The sequence below is a fragment of the Mytilus galloprovincialis genome, chromosome 9, assembly GCF_965363235.1.
Source record: "Mytilus galloprovincialis chromosome 9, xbMytGall1.hap1.1, whole genome shotgun sequence".
Lineage (NCBI taxonomy): Eukaryota > Metazoa > Mollusca > Bivalvia > Mytilida > Mytilidae > Mytilus > Mytilus galloprovincialis.
This window is the reverse complement of record NC_134846.1, coordinates 55,905,650-55,930,528: the sequence shown is the minus strand read 5'-3', so window position 1 is coordinate 55,930,528 and position 24,879 is coordinate 55,905,650. Positions and strand designations below refer to the sequence as shown.

At 32.1% G+C, this 24,879-nt stretch overlaps 1 protein-coding gene across 3 annotated transcripts in view; it reads left to right on the top strand.

Annotated features, from left to right (window-relative positions):
- The first annotated feature begins 11,033 nt into the window (after positions 1 to 11,033).
- The window catches only part of LOC143045357 (uncharacterized), a 56,953-nt gene continuing 43,107 nt past the window's right edge, over positions 11,034 to 24,879 (top strand). For 2 of the 3 annotated variants that reach the window (XM_076217814.1, XM_076217812.1), the window contains exons 1-2: positions 11,034 to 11,094; positions 20,170 to 20,264. In XM_076217814.1, the coding sequence (XP_076073929.1) occupies positions 20,184 to 20,264 (81 nt within the window). In that variant the 5' untranslated portion in view covers positions 11,034 to 11,094; positions 20,170 to 20,183. Of the gene's footprint in view, positions 11,095 to 11,124; positions 11,283 to 20,169; positions 20,265 to 24,879 lie in introns of those variants that run through there. The other variant, XM_076217813.1, reaches the window with a different exon arrangement.

Genomic DNA, 24,879 nt, shown 5'->3' with positions numbered 1-24,879 from the left:
GGCATTATTTTTCTGGTATACATATGTCGTATATTTGTCTGTCCAAAATTTCGTTCGTCTGTCCTGAGACTACTAACACAGAGCTCTGTGAGCTCTGTGTTATAGTACCAGGTCTTTGTCGTATCAGAATGTAGATTTTTTTTGTCAAGGTAGCATGATAGGAAGCAAGTGTCGCATTAACTGGAAACTTATTCTTCCTGTTTATTGTTAGGGACCTTTTGTGATACTCGATGAGAAAAATGCAATAAACTGTTCACCCCAATTTCAAAGATTACTGAACGTGTAAATGTCGAGCAGGGAAAAACTCAATATTACTTGAAACTTGTTGTTTAGAACGGTAATTCACATCTGACCCTTCCCGTCCGTGAAGTCCTCCCTCATACACTCATGATACATTCGAGCATATGGGCACTTATCTTAAACTGTGTTCCGAAACATCAGTTTCGTTTATTTTTCGCCATTTACATGTCATATAAAATTAACCAAATTATATTAATTTGAATATCAAAATAAGAAGATGCGATATGATTGCCAGTGAGACAACTACCCACAAGAGACCAAATGACAAGTTAATAACTATAGGTCAACGTATGATCTTCAATAATGTAAGATACAAATACCGCATAGTCAGCCATAAAAGGCCTCGAAACAAATGTAAAACAATTCAAACGAGAAAACAAACAACCTGGTTTATGTACAAAACAATGAACGAAAATTTTAATATGATATGCAACAACAAACAACTCCTGAATTCAAGCTCCCGACTTGGGACAGGCACATACAGAATAGTGCAGACGCTTATGCCTCCACTGATTTGGGACAGTGATGTACCAGCACAACAATATGAACAAACTGTAAAAATAAGTTGAAAAGGGCCTAAATTATCCGATTTAGAGCAATACAAAGCAGAAAACAATTATGAAAAACACAGACATGACGTGACAGGATATACTAGTATACTACATCCCACATTAAAAAAGACACGGATCTAAGAGTACTTGCGTTTACTGGAGGATGTTTCAAAGTCAATAACAACTAGTAAAAAAATCATTTTTCTAATACTAAAATATCAATCATTTCACATCCAACAGCCAATGGATTTAGTAAAAATACGTCAATTAAAGTTGAAGAAAAAAATAGTTGATTGTAGCTAAATTTTTTCGATTGCATTTAAGGAACTAGTTAACAGCACAGCAAACATTAGCACAGTAGGTATAGTGTCCGGCTAGGATCGTGGTTTTTCGAGTGATTTGATCGGGCTTTTTCGAGTGTGACCACTTTTTTTTCGAGTGAATATGAACAAAAATGTAAACAAACAGACTTCATCTCTAACAAGGCGTGATATAAACGCCTGTGTTTAATATACAAAGTTATATTATGTATGATTGTATTTGATATAGAAAGATATTAATATATATATTTTGCTGTTTGTCACATTTTATAACTTTCAAGTACAGTACATATTCGAGATGTCAACAATATAATGTACGCATAAATAATTTGAATTGAGACGTACATACAGATATTTGTATTTCTGATGAGCTATTCATTTCGTTGTTTATTGTGCATAAAATCTAATTCAAATGTTTTTGTCAATTGGAATAAAAATCGAGCGGATTAATTATCTTTGGTTTTTTTTTTTTGTGTTTTTTTTTCATGTTTTTTTTTTTTGTTTGTTGGGGCGGGGATCAGGCCTCCATTAGTAGAAGTGTTTTCTTACATAGCATTTCTCTGATTCTTCTTTGCTGTCCAGTACTGAGGTTTCTTACTCTGTTTTTTTTTAATAAACAGCAATGGTCGCATGATACACATGTCCCGTTTTCAAAGTACATTTCTCTTATGTATGGTTGTGTCTTATTATCTATTTCTTGCATGAATAGAAATTTCTCGTATCATCACTACACAGAGTGTGATATGAAAATACGAAAATCTGCGTTAATTTGATCTGCTGGTGTCACACCACCAATTACTCCCTCCACTGTAGAACGTATGTAAAAGTAGCCTTACTCTGACACAAAATAGTGCTTTCGATATCCTTGTAAATGTTTACTTGTTTAGTTACTTAAACAAGGACCAACAAATTTTCAAAAATCAAACTTTTGGTGAAATAGAAATATATTTAGACCATTCCGAGCCAAAATTTACTTGTCTATGAGTTAGAATTAAAATTTGAGGATTATTGCGCTCCACGGTATACTAATTAAAGATTTCGAAAAAAAAAAACAACCAGGGATTATTTTTGGAGTACCTCTATTCGAAGGTCATTTTTTTTCTAAGAAGGATTTAGGGTATAGGCATGTAGAAATATGATACATGTACATATCAGGATATACCTGGTTTCTAGGAAGTTAAACTTTGTGTAAGATATTATGAAAGCTGATTGATGAAAACAGTGATGTCAACAAAGCATATGAAGACTTTGAATCTGATCTTCTAAATACTGTAAATAAACATATACCATTGAAACAACGAAAAAATGTACAAAGTCCTGCTCCATTTATGAATCAAGAGCTTAGGCAATCTATATTTAAGAAAAAGATGTTGTACAATAAATACAATAAGGTAAAATCTAAGAAAAACTGGGAAAAATACAGAGCCCAAAGAAATTTTGTAAACAAGATCAAGCGTAAATCAGTTAGAAATTATTTTATAGAGCGTTGTGTAGGGGGACCAAAAAGTAAAGACTTTTGGCCCACCATAAAACCTTTTTTAACCAACAAAGGTAGTTATTTTGAGAACAACATTATTTTATGTGACAATGATAACATTATAAATGATCAGTCAAAGGTTGCTAATATGTTTAATGATTTTTTTGTTAATGTAGCAAAAGATATTGGATCAGACTGTACTGTAGATCAGAACCACCCTAGTATAAAAGCTATATATAATAATTGTAGAACTGAAGGTAATTTAATTTTTGAATGTATAGAAGAGAAGTTTGTAGAAAAACAAATAAACAAACTTGTGTTATATACCTCTATTTGGTATTTCTGGTTACCGGAAATGTAGGACATAATTTAGCCTGTTTATTGTATTTTACGGGACTGTATACCTTTTTATGTTTGTCGGCGGCGAACAGTTAGTGTCGTCTGTCACCCATGTGTTTTGTTAGATGGCAGTTAAATAAAATTTGGAAAACGAAAAGCGTGACTTCAATCCCATAGTCCCCCCAGACAACAAAAAGGATTGAGGCCCACGACATGGTGGAGGACTTAAAAGGCTCTTATTAGCGTAAATATTGCTTTTATTTGTGATATAATTTTTGGTGAACATTATTTTTGCGAACACGTGGAAGTGGACAATTTTGTCAGCGACAAGTCAGCTACATATTTTGATTAGTATCTCATAATTATTTGGTGATAAAGTATCGCCAGTGCATGTCTCAACAACTCAGCAATCCGATATTATCCGTTTTCGTTTATTTAGGAAGGAAAAATGATGCATGCATAGACAGGGTGATAATAGTATCGCCAGTATTATAATATTGCATTCCAAATTAAATAAATGTGCAGTAAACAGTTTTGAATACGTGTGTAGACATATAATATTTTCGATGTTCAAATTAATACTTGTTTGGTGATATTTGTATCGCCAATGAGTTTCATGTAGTGCCTATTGTATCCATTCTATTAACATGAACACAAAGTTTTGTACCGGTAAATGGTGATTATGTCAGATGAAAATTCCGAGCCTTCTATAGAACACAACGAATATCAAAGCGATTCAGAAACGGACAGTAACATACAAAGTTTATCTTCTAGATCATTATTAAGTGACGGATTCCTTGAGGATAACGAAATTGTAGGACTAACAGAGTTTGATTTACAAAATGTAGGTGATGTTAATTCTCCAGACAACACTGCAAATTTTGAACCAGAAATAAATGTGTTATTAGCCGAGGCAAGTCCAATTACATCTACCCCACAACCGTTTAATGTAACAGAAATCCCCACAGAATCGGTTGATCTACCTATTAAGATTCAGACTACTTCAATAATGAGCAAATTAGTCAGGTGTCGTGAATTTTCAGGATACCCCCAAGATAATGCGAAAGGATTTTTCAGTGAATTTGAATCTTACGCACTTCTCCATGAATTGCCAGAAACAGACAAAAGACGCATTGCAGCATTTCATTTACATCTAAAGGGGCCTGCGTTAACTTGGTACAATTCTTTGAGTGACGAGTCTAAAAGTTCGTGGATAACAATTTGTGTTTTGTTCAAGGAAAAATATATAAATTTTAGTTGGCAAAGCGCAACAGTTATAATGGAAAGTGAAATTTTCCAAAACATGGTATTATCTCCGGGTCAGTCGTTAGAAGATTATTTCAGTCAGCTGTCGGAAAAAGCTCAAATATTAAGAAAGCATGACCACGAGTTAGTAGCAAAATTTATAAGTGGGTTGCCCGAAAAAATGTCGTTTTTTGTACGTGCTGGTCAACCAGTCGATGCACACCATGCCTTAACTTCTGCAAAAATGGCGGAAGCCTGTGGGTATAGACAACACGGAGACTCTATAAATGCTCTTAAACATGAAAATAAACATGCACCTCGGCAGTTGCCAGGAAAATCAAACAGTACTGATTCCAACCAGAGCGAGGTTATCCGTGATTTAAAAAATCAGGTTGCTATTCTTACCGACTTAGTTCAGGGTAAACGCAAGGAGCATGTTCAGAGTGAACCATCACGTTCTGATGTTCATGACATTAGGGATCAAATCGGACAGTTAAGCGGTCTGATAACTAGTATGGCAGTCAGGGAAGTACCCCACAAAGAACCACAAAGACCTGAAAATACAAGCACGAATAATGCAAATACGTCTCGTTTTGACTCAGCTGAATGTAGGAGATGCAAAGGTCTCGGTCATTTTCAAAGAGTTTGTAACTGGAACGGGTATGGTCAATTTCAACCGTCTGATCAATGCCAACTGTGTAATCAGAATGGCCACATTGCTCAATCTTGTACCAAACTGGAGTTTTATGCACAGGGAAACAGAACCAACCCGGGTGTGGGGCACAATCGTCCGGGTTAACTTCGTCTATTGGTGCCGATTTTGATAAAAATTCAACTAAAGATAAATTTTTGTACATAACTGTTTTATTTGGTGATCTACGAATAGCTGCATTAGTTGATACAGGGAGCTCTATCAATGTCATTTCTAAATCTTTGTATGATTCGATATCCGATCGTCATAAACTTTATTTTGAACAACTAAGTGAATCGGAAATTCGATTAGCCAACAACGATAAAATCAGAATTAACGGAATATCCAAACTTCAAGCCACAATTCATCAGAAAAATGAAATTATTGAAACATATATCATTCCCAAAACATCTCATCCTTTGATTCTCGGTACTGAATATTTACGAGAAAATAAAATTGTTTTAGATTTTAGTGATTTTAGTTGTAATCAGAAGACTGTGCCAGTTAAAACAGTTAAGAGGATAGAACTTGAACCGAATACAGAATACTTGACTTTTGGGAAGTTACCAAATTACGTTACAGTCGGATTGCAAGGGATATGCGTAAACAGCAAATTTTCAGTTAACCACAAGTTTTTAGTTGCCAAATCTTTAGTTGTCGTTCCTGTCAATCGCAAAGTTCCGATTAAATTATTGAATGCTAGTAATGTGAAAATAACGATTCCAAAAGGCAAAAATATTGCTGAATTTTCAACATTATCGAATGAGTACACCTATGTTGCAATGTCTGAAAAACCCGAGATACCCGAAGTGCAGAATATTCAGTTGGTTGCTAATGAAAATGGACTGCGGACCGATAATTCCGAACAGCAATGTGACATTACAGACAGTCCCGACAGGCAAGAAATTTTGACCAAGATTAAGACAGATTTTGATTTATCCGATCATTTAACACACGATCAAAAATCGGAATTAGCTGAATGTTTGTTGGATAATCTTCTTGATTTGTGACCTTTTTTTTTTGGTGATGATTGCATCGCTCAATTTATTTACACTCCGTTAAGCAATACCCATGGTTGGACTTTTGTTCTGCTGTTTTGGTGATGATTGCATCGCTAAACTAACATACCTTAGATCGCGAGATGTGAGCAGTTACAGTCATACCCTGATTTTCAGCTATGGACTATACAGAAGGACATAATCTTCTTGATTTGTGACGTTTTTTGTGATGATAGCATCGCTTTAATTGAATTGCACTAATGTACGTTTATTTACTGTTATTTTCGTATGATATTACGATTGATTGTTTTGATTTTTCTTAAAGATATGCATTTCTATCAAATGTTTCATTCAAAAGGTATATATATCATGAAGCTAGAAAAGGCATTAATTGAACTAGATGTGTTACATGCAACAGAATTGAAAAGTTTTTCAAATACTTGCGAAAGTTTTTCTCAGTTGAATATATAACGGTGTACAGAGTGTTAGTGTCTGCTGGAGTGAAAACCTGTATATTTTCTATAACATTGTTTATTGATGCTGAGAGTGTATGTATATATGTCTATCAAAATTATTTTCATGAAACTTCTGGCTACTTTATAAGTGTGTGTGTGATAGTGTTATACTAGATTGTGTTATTTAAAATATTTATTTTAAGAGTTTCTGGTCTCTGCTAGCAGCACTGTGATTAGAGCACAAATTGTAACCAATATATAGCAAACTTAAGAGTTGAGTCAACTGTATGAAAGTTATATTCATCTTATATAGGATATAGTATATATGCAAGTACAAACAAAACTGTGTCCATGTACGGAGTTAGTAATGCCAGAGTGAGAAAGGGTGTATACAAATTTGAAACGTTTTTTATTATTATTATTATTGTATTATGTCATATTGCTGTCTGCATTTCCAGTGACCAGACCAAAATTTTTCAAATTTTATATTTGGGCGGGGGATGTTATATACCTCTATTTGGTATTTCTGGTTACCGGAAATGTAGGACATAATTTAGCCTGTTTATTGTATTTTACGGGACTGTATACCTTTTTATGTTTGTCGGCGGCGAACAGTTAGTGTCGTCTGTCACCCATGTGTTTTGTTAGATGGCAGTTAAATAAAATTTGGAAAACGAAAAGCGTGACTTCAATCCCATAGTCCCCCCAGACAACAAAAAGGATTGAGGCCCACGACACTTGGTATTAATAAGGCTACAGGTAAAGACGGGTTATCCGTTAAAATACTGAAATTGGCAAAACCAGCAGTTGTGACACCAATAACAAAATTAATAAACAAATCTATTGAGCACTCTGTATTTCCAGACAAACTTAAAGAGGCTCAAGTGGTGCCACTTCACAAGAAGAATAGTCAACTGGAAGTTGGCAACTATAGGCCAGTCAGTATTTTACCTGTTGTATCAAAGTTTTTCGAGAGAGCCATCTTCAAGCAGCTAGTTGATTTTTTTCAAAATATATTTCACCCATATTTGTCTGCCTTTAGAGCAGGATACGGCTGCCAGACAGCACTTTTGAAAATCATTGAGGATTGGAAGAAGGCTATTGATGATAATCAATATATTGCTGCTGTGTTGATGGACCTCTCGAAAGCCTTTGATTGCCTTCCCCATGATTTGCTAATTTTAAAACTAAAGGCATATGGGTTATCGGAAACAGCTTTAAGCTTAATAGACAGCTATTTAAGTAAAAGAAAACAATGTGTAAAAGTTGGTATAGATATTAGTACCTGGAAAGATATATATAAAGGTGTGCCGCAAGGCTCTATATTAGGACCTGTACTTTTTAACATTTTCTTGAATGACATTTTTCATTTTGTTTCAAACAGTTCATTGTATAATTATGCAGATGACAATACTTTATCATATTCACACTCTGATATAGACACTGTGGTAAATATTTTAGAAAAAGAAAGCTTAGAGCTAATAAATTGGTTCAGTCTAAATCATATGAAGGCCAACCCTGACAAATTTCAGGCAATAGCCATAGGCAAGAAAACTGAAAATAAAAACATTTCATTTAATTTAGATGGTAATATTATACATTGTGAAAAAGAAGTAAAATTATTGGGTGTAACAATTGATTATCAACTTAAGTTTGATGCCCATATTTCCAATATTTGTAAAAAGGCATCAAGACAATTACATGTACTTAAACGTATTGGTAAAAATTTAACAAAATTAGGTAGACTTACTATATATTATTCATTTATAATGTCAAATTTTAATTATTGTCCTGTAATATGGCACTTCTGTGGTGAGTGTAACACCAGAAAAATAGAGAAAATACAGGAGCGTGCCCTTAGATTTATATATGAAGACTATTGTAGTACCTATGAACAACTATTAATTAAATCAAAATTACCAAGCTTAGAAATTAGAAGAATTAGAATGATAGCAATAGAGGTATATAAAATTATTAATAAACAATGTCCATTATATCTACATGAACTTATTGAAATTAAAAAATGTAATTACTCTTTTAGAAATAACAACATAGCAGATGTTCCCAGGGTAAGGACAACTACCCATGGGCTACACTCATTTAGATATGCAGGAGCCAAACTCTGGAACGAACTGCCAAATAAAATGAGGGACGAAATGCCATTGGGTCAGTTCAAAGGTTTGGTTGGTAATTGGGAGGGCAGTTCGTGTCAGTGTTCCTCCTGCAGATCTCAATGAGCTGTAGATCAGTTTATTTATTGATCATGTATACTCTGGCTTTTAAATTATTTGGCATAATTTTTTTTTTTATTTGTGTTCTTAATGCTTGGATTACTTTTAGTGCTTTATAATTGCTATTGCATGAATGTTAGTTTATCTGCATTTTATGTTTGCTTATATGCTTTAATTGTGCTAATTAATTGTTGTGCTTGATAACATTATTTATTTTGCATGTTTTATGTGTTTTATGTATTGTGCTTGTCTTATATGTATGTCGGATAAAAGCTCTACCGAGAGCTTATGTTGTATTGTTATATGTATAACCGACTTTAAATAAATCTTTTATGCTTTATGCTTTATGCTATGCAAGCTGCGAAAATCGCAAAAGTTGGTAGAACAGATAGAGAATTTTAATTGGTGGTCTGACACCTTATACATCATTATAAGACGACATTACGGCATTTTCACTGGATATTCGTTAGGTCATTGATGACATTCAAATGTTACGACGATGTACATTTCGTGTGTAACATGCTAGAACAATGATTCTCGGAATTTTTAGTTTAACGTAATGAGAGTGTTGGCCGTATAAAGACAACTAGGTTTAATAACTTGTGAGAATGGGATATCGCTTGATATCAACTCTCGCCATTTAATTCAAATAGTAATAATAAACTCGCCAAAAGAAATTGAATAACTCGAGTTGATAAAAAGCGATATCTATTCCCACTCGTTAATCGTTATGACACCTATAAATAATTTCTCAATGTCAAAAACTTAACTTTAACAAAAATCATCTCGTCTGAAACTACTTGACGAAATTCATTATAGATAGAGATAACTGTAAACAGCAAGAATGTTCAGTAAAATAAGATCTACAAACAAGTCACCATCACCAAAACAGCTAATTTTGCCATTAATTCTATTATTGTCTTTAATGTTAAAGAGTGTCCTTTGTTTGACATGCACTGCAGCAAATAGACTAAGGTGAGTGACACAGGCTCTTAAGAAACTCTATACTGTTAAAAAAATCCCACAACTCGGAAACGTAAAATCAATATTTTCTAAAAATTCGACAGGAATGATAACTATATAGACAATTCGCCGAAGTTCCATGTAAATTGGTTACAGCGTTTTTGAGTTTTGGTCCGACATGCTGACGATGGACGAATGGACAACGGGGTACCATAATACGTCCCGTATAAAAACTCCATGGTTCATCACGAAATTTTTATTTACCTTGACAACAAAAGTACCAAAGTGGAAAGGGATTAATATATTAGTTGCAATAACTTGTTTCCCAATCAACTATTTATAAACATGTGTAACCTAACAAAAGTACCATGAAATGAAGTTAAAAAGATTATGATTCTCATGCACTTTGTTCTAAATAACTTTTATAAAGGATCTAATAATTTCTAATTTAATACTGGAAAGTTGTGGTAGAACAATTTTCGAACAGAAAACTTGCATTAAATTCAAAAAGGTTAGTTTTGATCAATGTAGTATTATGTTTTTATGATTTATTGAGAATAAGTAATATTTTCATTCATTAAATTACCGGTATAAACTAGAAAAGTCATTTTTTTAAAGTCTAGAATACCTTTTTCTTATTCATATTTATATAAGAGTTGTCCCTCTTTGTCCAGTTTAGAAATACGATAAACTGAAAAAGAAAAAAAAAAGGGTCAAGACATAAAAAAATATGAGCCCGTGGGTTGAAACTCCCCTTTTTCGCAGATCAATGCTTTTGAATGTTAGAAACATGTTCTTTTTTATTAATTTTTTTTAGTATAATGTATCCTATATTTTCCCTTAAAGGCTTTCTAAAGATTTTGTCAAGGTTGAAAGAAGATTCATACAAGTAAAACAGGTCGATATTATTAAGAGGAGTGCAGTTATCAGTTATAGGAATTCCGAACACCTGACGATATACAATATTACAACTATATTTCAAGCTTGAAAATTAAAGCCTAAAGCTGTCCACATAGTTCTGTCCACAAACGGTTACTACATGATCACATAGAATTAAGGCTGGCTTTTCTAAGACTTTAACAGATATTTCCAAAGTCTAAAATAAATGACATCTGTGTTTTGATGAAGTTTAATGCTATACTGAATAAATGCGATTTTGAATGTAAGTTAGTGCACTTGTCAGGACCGTTGAAATTTCTTTTAATATTTGACCAAACTGTGGCCGGTACAGATAAATAATGTATGGACTTTTTAGTGGCTTAATTTTTAGTCCATATATCTTTTACTCAATTTTGTAGGAATAAACAATATAAGCCAAAAACACAAAGGTCTATGTTAGCAGTCATATTGACTATAAACAGTAACATAACGAAAAAGTAAAATCCATAAATGTTCACAATGCTATTAACTTTATTGCTCATCCAATGATGGAAAATCGATTCCGGATAAATATAGAACCAGTCCGGTGGCCATTTTAAATTTATAATTAGCACACAACTGCTTGTTGCAGCAACAAGGAGCCAGGTGAGAATTATTAATGATTTGATTTCTTTGTTGTGTTTACGAATGACAGCATATGTTGTTGACACTCTCAGGATTTCAGCCAGTTTTAAGTGATATGGACATATGTACAGTTGACCCAGGAAATTATTAAATCTGTTTAAATATTGACTGAGTCATAAAAATTATTGTGACTTCTGGACTAAATTCAGGTAAATTAAACAAAGATCTTTTAAGGTTATTCGTTTACATGCTAAGTATAAAAATCAGTTTATAATAAATGAAATTAATTAAAACATTTTAGTTATAGCAGGATGAGACTACCATAACCATTGATACCATGAAAACACAGACTTTCAAAATCAGGGAAATAAAACTAAATTATTTTCATACTATATATACACAGTGACTTTGTCTGTATCTATTGTGGTCTTTCCAATAAATATTGAATTGAATTAAATTGGATATAGGGACTGATAAATTATTCATATTGAAATTTCTAATGTCAAAACTCTGACTAGGGATAAGATATTATTATTCATCTCTGCTAATTAATATTATTATGGGTATAAATAATTTAATTTTTATAAATCCTATATATTTTTATAAAAGGTCATAAAGGTATTAGAACAATAATAAACTGAAATATCATTCTCTAAAGCATAACAATTCTTTTGAGAAGTATTATATTGAAGCTGAGACTACTATTACACAACTGAGACTACTATAACACATTGTGATATAGAAGTCTCCTATTGAAGTCATTATTACATATATTATGCATTGTACATTAGTGAAAAAGTTGTGGTTATACCAAAATCAAAGTTACATGATTTTGAGTTGTTGGCATGTGTTTTAAACTTTTGGTGATTGGAGCTTTTCACTGCCCCTGCATTGATTTTAAGTTCAGTAGAAACCTATGTAAACAGTTTGTATAAAGGCTGCTGCTTTAATAGATTTGTAAACCTCCCATTTAGCTTCATTTGAGCCTAGTGAAGTTATGATAGCTGTGGGATGCTTGTATCCATACAAGTTAGTTCAGCTAGAAGCCCATTATGAATATTTTGATGAGTCTATCTATACTGGAGACAATACCAATAAACATTGGATTCTTAGTCAGTTACTCCCAGTAGAAGACTATTTTAAATGTTCCCTTGGGTTTTTTTTCAATTTATAAAGACATCAAAGAACTGATTGGAAGTATTTTTTTAAATCCTTTTGTCATACCTTTTATTACTCAGAATTTTATTGTTTCAATAATATTGTAAATTTAACAGTGTGATTGAAACCAGCCCCCACTATCCAATTGCGTTTGTTCAAAGGCAAGTAAGTGGATAGTGGGGGTTGGTTTTAATCAGACTGAATGTATAAAGGCGTTGCAATAACTTAAAAATACAGTGTAACCTGTGTTATACGACACACAAGGGGACCAGAAAAAAATGTTGGATTAAGCAGGATGTCAGATTACTCAGGTTTTTCTGCTAGGATAGCCATATTTTGGGACCAGAAAAAATTGTCAGTTATAGTAGGATGTTGGAATACTCAGGTGTAGGATTAGACAGATTACATTGTATCATTAAACACCATCAGCACTCTTAACTATAACATGGCAGCCAGTCTTTATTGATGTATGAAGCCTGAGTAACTGCAGAGTACTATCAACAGTCAGTAGGAAACTGGCAATCATAGTAAATCAAAGTCCAATAATTCATTTTGCATTTTAAACTTATAACATAAATTGTTTGCAGCTTTCCTGAATTTGGTTTCGTTAATTTCGCATATTTGAAATTTGCCCAACAATAGCATTAATAAAGGCACATAATGATTTCTGAGTGAAAATACAGGATGCTTTTTCATTGATTTACCAGGATGCGACAATGACATGAAGACCTTAATGATTTTTGTTTAATTTTTTTATTTACCATTAAATTTCTAAGAATATAAATTTCAATTTTCCCAGTCATTTTCTAGTAGAAGTTCTTAAAAATTGCATGTACATAAACATTGAAACTCAGCTGACAAAAAGGAATTACATACAATGTACCAATGTCAACTATAACATACATAATAAGGAAGTATTTGAATCTGGAATAATTTTGGAATTCTGTAAAATTGATCAGAAATTATGATGAAAACTAACCCACCTAAATAGGGTTAGCCAGGTTAATTTTACTTTAACTATTTTTCAGCATTAGTTTCTCATTAATTTTCCAGAACTCAAAATTATACCAGATTCAAATAATTGCTAGTTAGATGTATAAGGGGTACATGTTTATGTATGAAACTCATTGTTATGCAAATTTAAAACTTCATTTGTTGATGACATATATATATACACAGATGGTTTCATTAATTTATCAGTTTAAGTACTTACACCTCATTTTCAGAACCTACTTGTATTCTTTGATACAATATTTTATGCCCTCACTGTACTGGAGGGTGCATTTAAAAGTGTACCATCAGTCTACATATGTCCCAAAAATTGGTTTCTGTTCTCTTACTTTGTTTCATTTGCCTCAACAAAATGTTATAAAACTTTTAAAAACACAATGCTAAATACCACAAAACAGAGTTCAACTTTGAAATTGGGTGATGTCTCTTTTATCATCTTAAGTTATGCCCCTTTATAAATGGAAACATTGCTAAATCTGTCATTTCTATTCTCTAACTTAATCTTAATTTAGAAGATAAAAACTATAGGTCACCATACAGCCTTCAACAATGAGCAAAACCCATACCACATATTATACTTTACAAGACCCCAAAATGATAAATGTGACAATCCAAGCAAGAAAACTAACAACCTGATTTATGTACAAACCAATGAAATACAAATATGACATACAGCAAAATACAGCAACAAACAACAGCCACTCAATAACAGTCTCCTGGCTTGGTACATGCACATACAGAATGTTGCAGGGTTTAACATGGCACTAATTGCTCCCCTTAACATGGGACAATAGTGTTACAGTGCAACATAAAGAACAAACTATATAAATAAATTGTAAAGGGCTTAACTAATCAAATAGATACAAAGCACAAAAAAACTACCATAAACATAAAAGACACAACATACAGATCTGAGAGTACTCAATGATACTGAAAGCTACTTACAAGCTGAGCTTACAATCCAATAACAAGTTATGATAGTGCCTTTATTCTCCTTGATGTACCTTTGGTTTTTCTTCTTCAATCAACATTTAAAGAATGGGTGATTTGAGTTGTAAAGGTAACTGCATTAACTTGACACATGTCTATGGAACAAGCCTTACAAGCGATGGAAAAATAAGAGAATTCCATGTTACACCTAAAAATAACAAGGAAAAAATGTGGGCAAAAGATGTATTCAGGGGCATATCCAATCATTATTGAAAGGGGGAGGAGGAAATCCCACCATGGAAGAAAAGGGGGTTGTTCAAACCATATTTCCCTATTCAAATGCATTGATCGTCCGAAGAAAAGGGGCATCCACCAGTGGTATTGATTAATTGTTGTTTGCTCAATGTCACTGGTTTTGAGAGTTTGATTATATGTTCTGGTTGTCCAAGATTTGATTTGAATGGTTATTTTTAATTCAGGTACGTTCCACTGGATGATAGGAAAAATAATTCGGTTGAAAAAAATTGAGTCTAGCTAGAATGTTGTGTAATTTTTCTTCCAAGACTCCACTGTAAGTGTATACTGAATTGCTTAATGTGGTAGTTTAAGGGTTTATTATGGCAAATCAGAATTTAGCTTTAGTTCTATAAAATGAATTAGGATTGTTTCCTGTTGATTTAATATTGAAGCCTAGAGACTAATTCCTTCACAACAGTATGCATTTGACAGTTGATGAAGAGTTCATTGATATTTCAACACTTTGAGAATGGCATGTAATTAACAATTGATTTTCTTCTAGTCTATACTATGATGTATTATCTTAATCTGTGTTAGATATGTTATAATCCAAATACACCATTAAAGATAAATTGATCAGTTTTTATTTTACCCTGCGGCTTTAGTTCAATACTTCATGATAAATCATAATTTGCATATTTTAAAAATGGTTGTGCATCAAGCTATCATGCATCTTTAAAATTCTTCTTCAAATTGTCTTAATTGAGATTCATGACTTCATTAAAAATTCAAACAAACGTCATTAGTATCTTTGACAAATCCATTAAAATAAATTTAACCAAACTGAAATGTTTCTTGAAAAACTTAATTACATTTTAGTTTTTAGCATGTTTAGGAGTACTTTGCATAGTTTAAGTTAATTAAGAATCCATTCAGATATTCAATTTGATAAACCTGATGGTCTAAGATTAAGATTCATTTATAAAGATTGCAAAGATAAATAGGTTTTTGCATGAACCCCCTGAGGGGTTCATGCTTATATATTGGCGAGTTTTGGATATGTCTATGGGCCACTCGATATCTCTCGGCCGGAAGTCAGAATAAAATTCTCGAAACGTCTCGAAAGTTTTCGGTCATCTATACAGGTCTTCACAGGTTGTTATCTACGTCTTTGATATGGTCCCTTGATGTCCCTTGACGACGCAATTATATTTGTTTTAAAACGACCACTGTACACTGTGTGTATCTGGGTCAATTATAACGTGGTATTGTCTGTTGTCTCGATAACATGTAAACAAATTATGTTTGAAGATTTAACCACGGGATACTGTGTATTTCATCATAGACTTACGGGATAGAACATTCTGTTTAAAATGTTAATTTTAGATCGGAAAACAGAAAGATAATATTCTTATCAAAAGAATTTAATTCAATCGGAATCAAAGAAATATATAAAAAATATATAATACTTTATTTATGTTTCTGAAGAAACTAACAATGATTGAAATCAGAATATTTTCAGAGTTTCAATTAAAAAATAAGTATTTTATATGACAAGATACTCTGCTTTGGTATTTTTAAATATTCATTTGTAAAGGAAACATAAAAATTAAATCCAAATAAATTCTTGCATCCTACAGAAAATGTTTATAAACAATAATCATTATATTTCTACATTAATTATTTCATACCATTTTAGTATTTAGCCGGGTTTTATGAGTAATTATTATTTATTTTTTTGTATTATAATATATCCATAAAACGGAAAGTAAAATAAATTTATTAAATACTTAAATTTTAAACGGTCGTGAACAAAAATACTTGTGTGTTTTCAATTCATAAAGCATGATTTTAAATCCTTACAGCTCACAACAACCGCAAAAATTATTTACAATAATCACAATAAAATTTAATTACAACCATAATGTTGATTATTTTACACTGTTTTAGTATGGATTTAGAAGTCTTTACTTATATTTTGTATAGTAATATATTCACATAGTGGAATGTTAGAATTTAAAAGTAGATTCATTCGATAAATAAAATGTCCATCCGTAAATACATGACGTTCGTGTTTATTGATATTATATATATTCAAAAGAATTTGGAAAAAAAAATTACTGACCGTAACGTTAGTTTATTATAAAATTTTAATTCAATTTTTGTTTGTTTGTTTTAATAGTTTAACCTTATAGCATCTACATATTTGTACTATGGTACGGTTTTGAAAATTGTATTCATTGTGTTGACCAACTATCCTACACGTCTTGATTCATTCACATTATAGATCACATTTCAAAAGCACACTATCGGTTTGCGTTCTCACAAATTCCGGATAAAATGTCAATGAATCCTGAGTCAAAACATTTAGTGTAGGCCGTTTGACATTCGAATTCAACTATTAGATTAAGATATGTGATGACACAAATGTGTATTCTTTTCCTGAGCTTTCTATTTACTATTTCGTGCGCTAAAATACTACTTGCATGCAATACTATTAAATTCACTCGTGAAAGCTTATTTTCGTTTTTGTTATCTAAATTCAGGACACGGCAGAAAGAGCTTTACATATGACTTTCAAGCACGATCATTACTAACGGTATTCTAACCTCGAGTTGTTTCTCTTTTCTTTCTTTTTTGAGTCACTGTTCTATTATAAACTTTGACCTTTTCGAAAAGCTAAGGATTGTCTACCCAAGGAATAGATTCCTTAACTTTGTAATGTATTTAGCCTTTACCTTTTTTCATTCGAGCGTCACTGATGCTTTTTTTGTAGACTTAACTCGTGTCTGGCGTACATCATTTTAATTCTGGTATCTTTTTATATCTACATACCTTTTTATATATTTTTTTTTAAAGTGTGCACAGGTTTATAAACTTCTGAATTAAGAAATTCTTCGGCAAAACTAAGTTTCCCTGTAGAATGTTTGAATTGATTTAAGTAAAATCAGGAAATCCTTAAAGTTTGAGATGTTTTATGAGACCAAAATAAGTCTCTTCATAAGAAATCCCAATCAATTGCATGCCACAGGTTTCACCGCATACAACATCTAACATGAGTAAAGACAGCTTCAAATACGAGTCGGATATGATAGATAAAATAAATGCATCCTGAATTCCAGATTATAAAGCAAACTGAGTGCATAAAATATTGCGATAGGTTTGTGCAATTTGCATACTGTGGATTCATTTATTTTCGTGGGTATCAATTTTCGTGGATAGAGAAAAAAAGACATTTCGTGGTATACGTAAATTCGTGGATCGCTGATAACAAAAAAAAAAAAAAAAAAATCAGATACGTAATTCGTGGATTTGTTTTTGATTTAGGAGATCATATAACCTCCTTGGTTTAATCAATAATAAAACAAACAAAAAAGAAGGAATTCATTGAAAAAGTTTTGAATTGTCAAAATCCTTGCTTGGTCATTTTAGGTTAAAGTGTTCATTGAAAACTTCTATTACAATAATGGACAGAGACAACTAATTATTTGTTTGTTTTACCATTTATAAATGCTTGTCGGAATTCTATAAGGCAATCAAAACTTTATGATTGAAAACTCATTTCCCTAATCACGATATAATAAACAGTCATATAAGTAAAAAGTGTGAAAATAAATGTTCCTGTCATAAACAATATTACCTACGGGCAATATCCCACTTAATCCTATTGATTTTCAATCACTAGTAAACCAAACTCTGACACGGTAATTAACAACTTATTTTCCATGAACAGTTTTAATCAATTTTAAAAAGTAAATTATCACTGATATTCGATACATTTATTATTGATTTAATTAAACTACTTGTATCTTCTTTCAATAAAAAACACGTGTTATGTTACAATGTTTATCGCTAGTCAACACTATACTAAAACTGCATAACATAACCGGAAATAAACATCCGACTCCATACACATTTATCGGGATCATTCTTCGTTGAATTCTTAAATTCGTGGTTCGCTGTGACCCACGAAACCCACGAAAATTGGTATACCACGAATAAAAATGAATCCACAGTAAGTCATCTGGTTAGTAGGATTGCCAAAGGGTTATAATCGAAAAAAAAAATATGTGCATTCCCAAGTGATAAATATAATAGTCGAGCTTTAAAATAGCTATTCAAATAGAAGCTGTAAATATATACTTTCTTTTCACAGTCAATTATTTCAATTCAAAAGCAAACACAAATTCAGCAACAATCTTTTGGTGACCCGGCAGTCAGCGGTCTTAGGTTCATGTATTGCTTTTCTTTTTTTAAAGAAAGCAACTTGTTTGGGTTTCATAGAATAGAGTTCGATGTTTGTCAAAACTCTGGAATTAGTGAACGTCATTTGTGCGTTTAGGGGCGGCGTCTCATCCATTCCAATGTTGAGCAAGTGGTTGGAAAACTATAATTCTATATTGTATAAATTATTCAGCAAATTGAATTCTCAAAATTGAAAATCAGCTCTGCTGTCATTAGGGTATTGTCATTAAGTACCTACAGAACAACCCTTATTTCTAGTTTATCCTGCACAATGACGATCACTAAAACGCTTGATGAAAGTTAATAGTGCAGGGATACAGGCGACCCCCTCTATCTGGTAAATGATGTCATAAAGACGCATATAATTGACCAGTTTTTTCCAGTGACGGATGAACTCGAAAGTGGTCTATTGCAGTATTTTGATTTAAGTGGCCACAGACCACAATTAATTTACTCCTTGATAGAAATACAAAGGATATGGGGTATCTATGCATAACATAAGATCAGTACATGCCTGGCAAAAAAATTACTGAAAAAGAAAAGAAACAGTGCTTTTATTGCTGTTCTTCGTCTCAAAGTCACAGTGAGGCTTTAACACAAAGTAAAAAAGTTTTAACCTCTCTTCAAGTTTAAGACAGGCCCTAGCATCTAGTTCTCTATATTCTCTATTTAAATCTTAATCAATGGAAGAACAAAAAATAATGTACCAACTGGCAATCAAAACCAAAAAGTTGAAGAATTTCAGACAACACAATTTACAGTCAACAAAACACACTTTTAGAAAGATTAAGCAACAAGAACCCCACCAAAAAACTTGGTAAATTCAGGTGCTCTTAATGGGTAAGCAGTTTCTGTTAGTGGAACCTGTCTTGTTACTCATTGCAAGTAAAAATTAAATGATTAGTTGCCTTATTGATAAGGAATGTTAACAATCAAGAAAAAAAGGATGACCAGTGGCACATATCACAGATATTTAATAATTGTTAACAAAATCATAATGGCTTCCACAACACTTTTGTAGAGATGACTTGAATTTTTCTGTTTTGAACCTTATTTTCAATATTTAGCTTCCTCATGTTCATGATTTATAAGCAGCAACCACTTATCAACTATTCCTCAACAAAATGTTTGTATTTGTATTGGCCATGCTTATGTCACAAAGTTGGACCAGGTCTTCAATTCACAAGGTACGAAGAAGAACTAGGGTTGTATTTTACAAAAAACTTGTAGATTCAGCGCAATTGTAAGATTTCAACTTACAATTAAACACATAAAGTTGTATATATCTTTTATGCCCAATTGCTATAAACAGGTATAAGGTCCTATATGTCAAACTGTTACTGTTATAAACAATTTTAACCATTATATAAATACTTGTATACATACAGATATTGTTAAATGTTTGCAGTTCTGCCATAGACATATAGATTATTACCGATTGTGAATTGATATGTAAGTGTACAAGAGGGAATTGTTATTCAGTATATTATGTAAATTGTTTTGTCTGTATTTCAGATGATACTGTTATCATGTCTGCAGCAAGATATATCATAGTGACTATTGTAGTGTTGTGTTGTCTGTCTGTTGTCCTCTCCAGGCCACATGAAAAGGTAAGATCTATACAAGATCTATAAACGTTGTTCATGTAACTCATTGATTTAACAAAGTCAAGTGCAGTAAATCCTATTTTTTATCCCCCAAAGGCAGCAGAGGGGGCATTAAGTGTTATTATGCCCCCACTGGCAGCTCTGAGGGGCCTTAAGTGCTACCCTCCCTTTGCGTGGGACATGGTAATTATCATGAGTAATGTCTGGCATCCGTTCTTATGTACTTCTTGCAGTTCTTGCCAGTTTTTTATGAAACTTAAATCACTGGTTATATAAGCAATGTCTTGGAAAAGTTGGAAAATCAGTGCTGATCAATTATTTTTAAAAGAGTTATGCCCCATTGGAAATATTAGTTATATGGAGATTGCAATGTTAGCACTCTGGTGTGCACAATTCTAGCCAGATTTATATGAAACTTATATCATAGGTTCATATTTGCAATGTCTTGAAAGAAGTTGAAAAGCTGTGCAGATCAATTATTTTTAAAAGAGTTATGGCCCTTATAACCATGAAGTTAATTATATGAAAAGTTGCATTGTTAGCAATTTCATGTTTACAATTCTTGCTATTATGTAACATGTCATAAGGGTGCATCTGTAAGAGTCTTATATTCAAGCTAAGTCCAAGTAGCTCATTTAGGTCACCAAGACCTTGAGTTAGGCAGTCATTACCATAGTTTATGATGTTTCCCTCAGCTTGATCAGTTTTAATTAAGATTTAGCAAGTATCAGCCAACTGATCAATTTTCATCTATAAATTATCTTTCATGTTGTCATTTTGAATACAAAATATTGGCAGATTGTAAATTATCAATAGCTGTCTAAGAATCTTTTCAAACCTTAAAGTGTGAAATTTCCAGATGAACATTTTTTTAGTTGGAGTTTTGCCATATAATCTGTTGCATATTGTTTTCCGACATTTTAAAATTCTTTTTCCATTTTGCTGTTACACAACAAAAATTAAAGAATAATTATACCACCACTCTTGGTGTGGGTTCTATATTGCAACCAACTTGTCAATTTGTTCATCTGCCAAATGTTTTGTTTTTACTTTTCGCAGGCTCTGCTGAACCAAATGACTTCATATTTGGTCAACAGCTTATCCATGATGTCTGGCCATGACTTTTAATTTGCAAGCACTTTAATGATCTGTCAACAAATTCGTCTTATTTTACTGTAATAGGAATTATAAGTATGACAACCGGTGCAACTTTTCGTTTTTGTTTCAATCAACTTTCAAATGATTCCAATACTAAACCAATTAATGAACTTAAAATTATTCAGTTATCCTAGGCTATCTTTATTTGCAGATATGAGTAAAAATGGCGAAAGGGGAAATGTATTTAAACTCTGGGCAATTTACAGCTGGACATTGTTCAATGTATTGACATCTTTCTATTGTTCAGGATGGTTTTGGTCATTTGGTTGCTGTACTCCTTATTGACATTTACCCCTCATTTCCTTTCATACATAAAAAAAATCACAAAATTTATGAACAAATATGTAGCTGGTTGCAGAAGAAGAAGAAGATATTTTATTTCTAATTATGGACCCCAAAGGGCATAAACATTACAACATCAATAATTTTCATAATACAATACAAACAATGATATAAAAAAAAGAAGAGATTAATGAGAACTATTTTAAAAGTTCTTACATATACCATATAGAATTTCATTATTCGTGTTTATTTACTGTGTTATTGCAATGGGACAGGTTGACTTGCAAATGCTTTAATACCTTGACAAAGAGGTACTGATTCTGAATTTTCTCAGCTATTCTTTGGTAAAGAAGATGTATAAAAAATACTGATATACTGTTCACAGCTAGTAATTTTAATCAGCAACTTTCATTCATCTTATCTGTTTCTGGTGGCTAGTGTTAAATAGGGATTGTATACTCTCTGATTATGGCTTTTGTTCTACTGGAATATGTCCCTACAAAAGGAAGACATATACTTATTACTAATAGCACTTTATGATAGATATAATTGTTAGTTTATCTTTATGGTTAGGAATAGGAAATTGATGCCTAAACCTGATTTATATAACATGGTGTTTATTAAGTTATTATACCAGGGTTTTTTCTATTGTCAAGTTTGAGCCACAGACTAATTTCACAATGAACAGTAGAGCAGTACTGGGATATTAATTTGAAGTGAACAATTTATGTATATATTACAGAGAGCAACTATTGATATAGGAAAACAATGGATGTTCAATACCTCAACATATGAGCTGCAGCGGATAAAAATAGGAAAAATATATATCAATACATCTGTTATCATATTTCTGGTTGAAAAAATCTCTTTGCAAAGTCTAGCTGTAATTGTTTGAAAATTGAACTATTATGAGAACCCTTCAAAACAGACCACAAAGGTAGTTCTTTTTATTGAATTGCATTGAAAATTTAAACTATGTTCTTCTTGAGATATTTTGGTCAAGGTAGTTTTTGATGAAGGTTAAGTCCAATCAACTTGGGTTTCAAAGAATAATCTTGAGCATTTGTTCAGTTCTCATACCTATCAGTTTAGATCATCTCTAGCAGAAGAGAATTAAATTAAATTTTCCATAAAAGTATAAAATTTAATCAATATATGCCTGTTGTAGTATTTATAAAGGATACCATAGTTTTATCTCTAAAAATATTGACCACAGAAAATTTGTTCTAATCAGCTGAGTTCATCCTGAAGTTAAGCTGTTAAAGAATAATGTATTACAAAATCGGAAGCTGGTGGAAATTTATTTCCTAGCTTTTTATGGTAACTACTTCCTGATGTAACATTGGTCATCATTTCAGATTCCAAAGTAAAGCATAAATGGTTTCCATTTACTTAGTTTATCTCCCGACTACAGTTATAGATATGACATTAATAGATCGCCAATACATTGAGACTTTAGTTTATCTCCCGACTACAGTTATAGATATGACATTAATAGATAGCCAATACATGGAGACTGTCTAGATCAGCTGTTAAACTGATGCAATTCTATACATGTGCAAGAATTGATTGTTCTGTAGTTGTTACATGTACATGCATAAAGATTTTAATGATTCTTTCAAATGGCAATGACTGCAGCAGTTAAGTTTTGGTAAGGATTAATAAAAAAAATAGAGATAGCGTATCTTTAGCACATATTTAGGTGTAAGCTTGTGTGTTCACTGCATTTCACATATATTAGATATACAGATCGAAGATACATCTAGGAAACTCGGATCAATTAGTCACATGTCTCATATTTCATGGTTCTTTGGCTTTGGTATATAGATGAGTCTATGGATGTATTTTCTGGTTAAGATTACAGTCTGCAAAACTACTAAATATAGTCTCCATAAAGTTTTACCACATGGTAATCCATACAAATCTTTAGATTGTTTAGTCATCTATTTGATGAAGAGATTTTTAAAGATGCTACAAAATACTGAGTTTTCGTTTATGAACGAAAAATTGTTTGAAATCTAGAAAGAAAAAAGTGTCTCAAAAAATACATTTGAAATACAATTTGTTAGCATACTTGTTATTTTGAGTCCTTATTTTCCCACAATTTAGGTAGATATAAAGTATGATTCATTTATAATCGATTGCTTGGCATTTATAATATAATAATAACATTCATTATTGTAATTGTTTGTTCAGCATTAATATCGGAAATGCCTCACCATATGAAAGAACTTCAGCATTCTGTAGAAGAAATATTACAGGGATTTGACATTTGGATTTTGAGTAATATTTACAGGTTGAACGTCCAACATAACATTACAACTGAACTTGTAAAAGAAATGAAATAAATTTAACTGTAGTAACGAGCATGATGAAATGTCAATTGTATTATCCAAAAATAATCAGGATTTTGAAAATATTCAATATATAGGCATTTCATTATATGGCATTCTGTGTAAATAATTCATCGTACATAACTTTAAGCATCAGCAGAATAAGAGCAAGACCAAAAAATTGTAATGATGAAGTTATTGACAGGTTGTCTTTAGTTAAAACAGTTCGATGAGAGAGAAAAAAGATAGCTAGTTAAAGTTGTTTAAGAATGGTATGGACCGCAATTCAGGGAATATGTTCAATGAATTTTGTACACATGAACAAATACTGTCAGAAAATTGCCCTGTATCTATATTCTATGTTCACATCTTAAGTTCTATTGTCACAGCCTATTTTGAAGTCTAGACAACTAAATCATTAATTTGCTACTGACAGCCTAAATTTAAGTCTAGACAACCAACTCACTAATTTGCTACTGACAGCCTATTTATGTCTAGACAACCAACTTGCAGATTGCTTTTGCTGATAGCCTAAATTGATGTCTAGACAACCAACTCATTCATGTATTGGTATTGACAGCCTACTTCTTCATGGATTGTTTTTGATAGGGTATAATATATTGAAATCTAGACAACCACCTCCTTCATGGATTGCTATTGGCAGCCTAAACTGAAGCCAGTAGACAGGCTACTCATTCATGAACTGCTATTGATAACATATGCTATATTGAAGTCTAGACATTGAACATCTTCTTGTTTGCTATTGTCATTCTATATTGAAGTCCAAACAACCAAATTACTAATGAATTACTGTCAGCTTATGTTCTAGTACTGGTACCCAAACA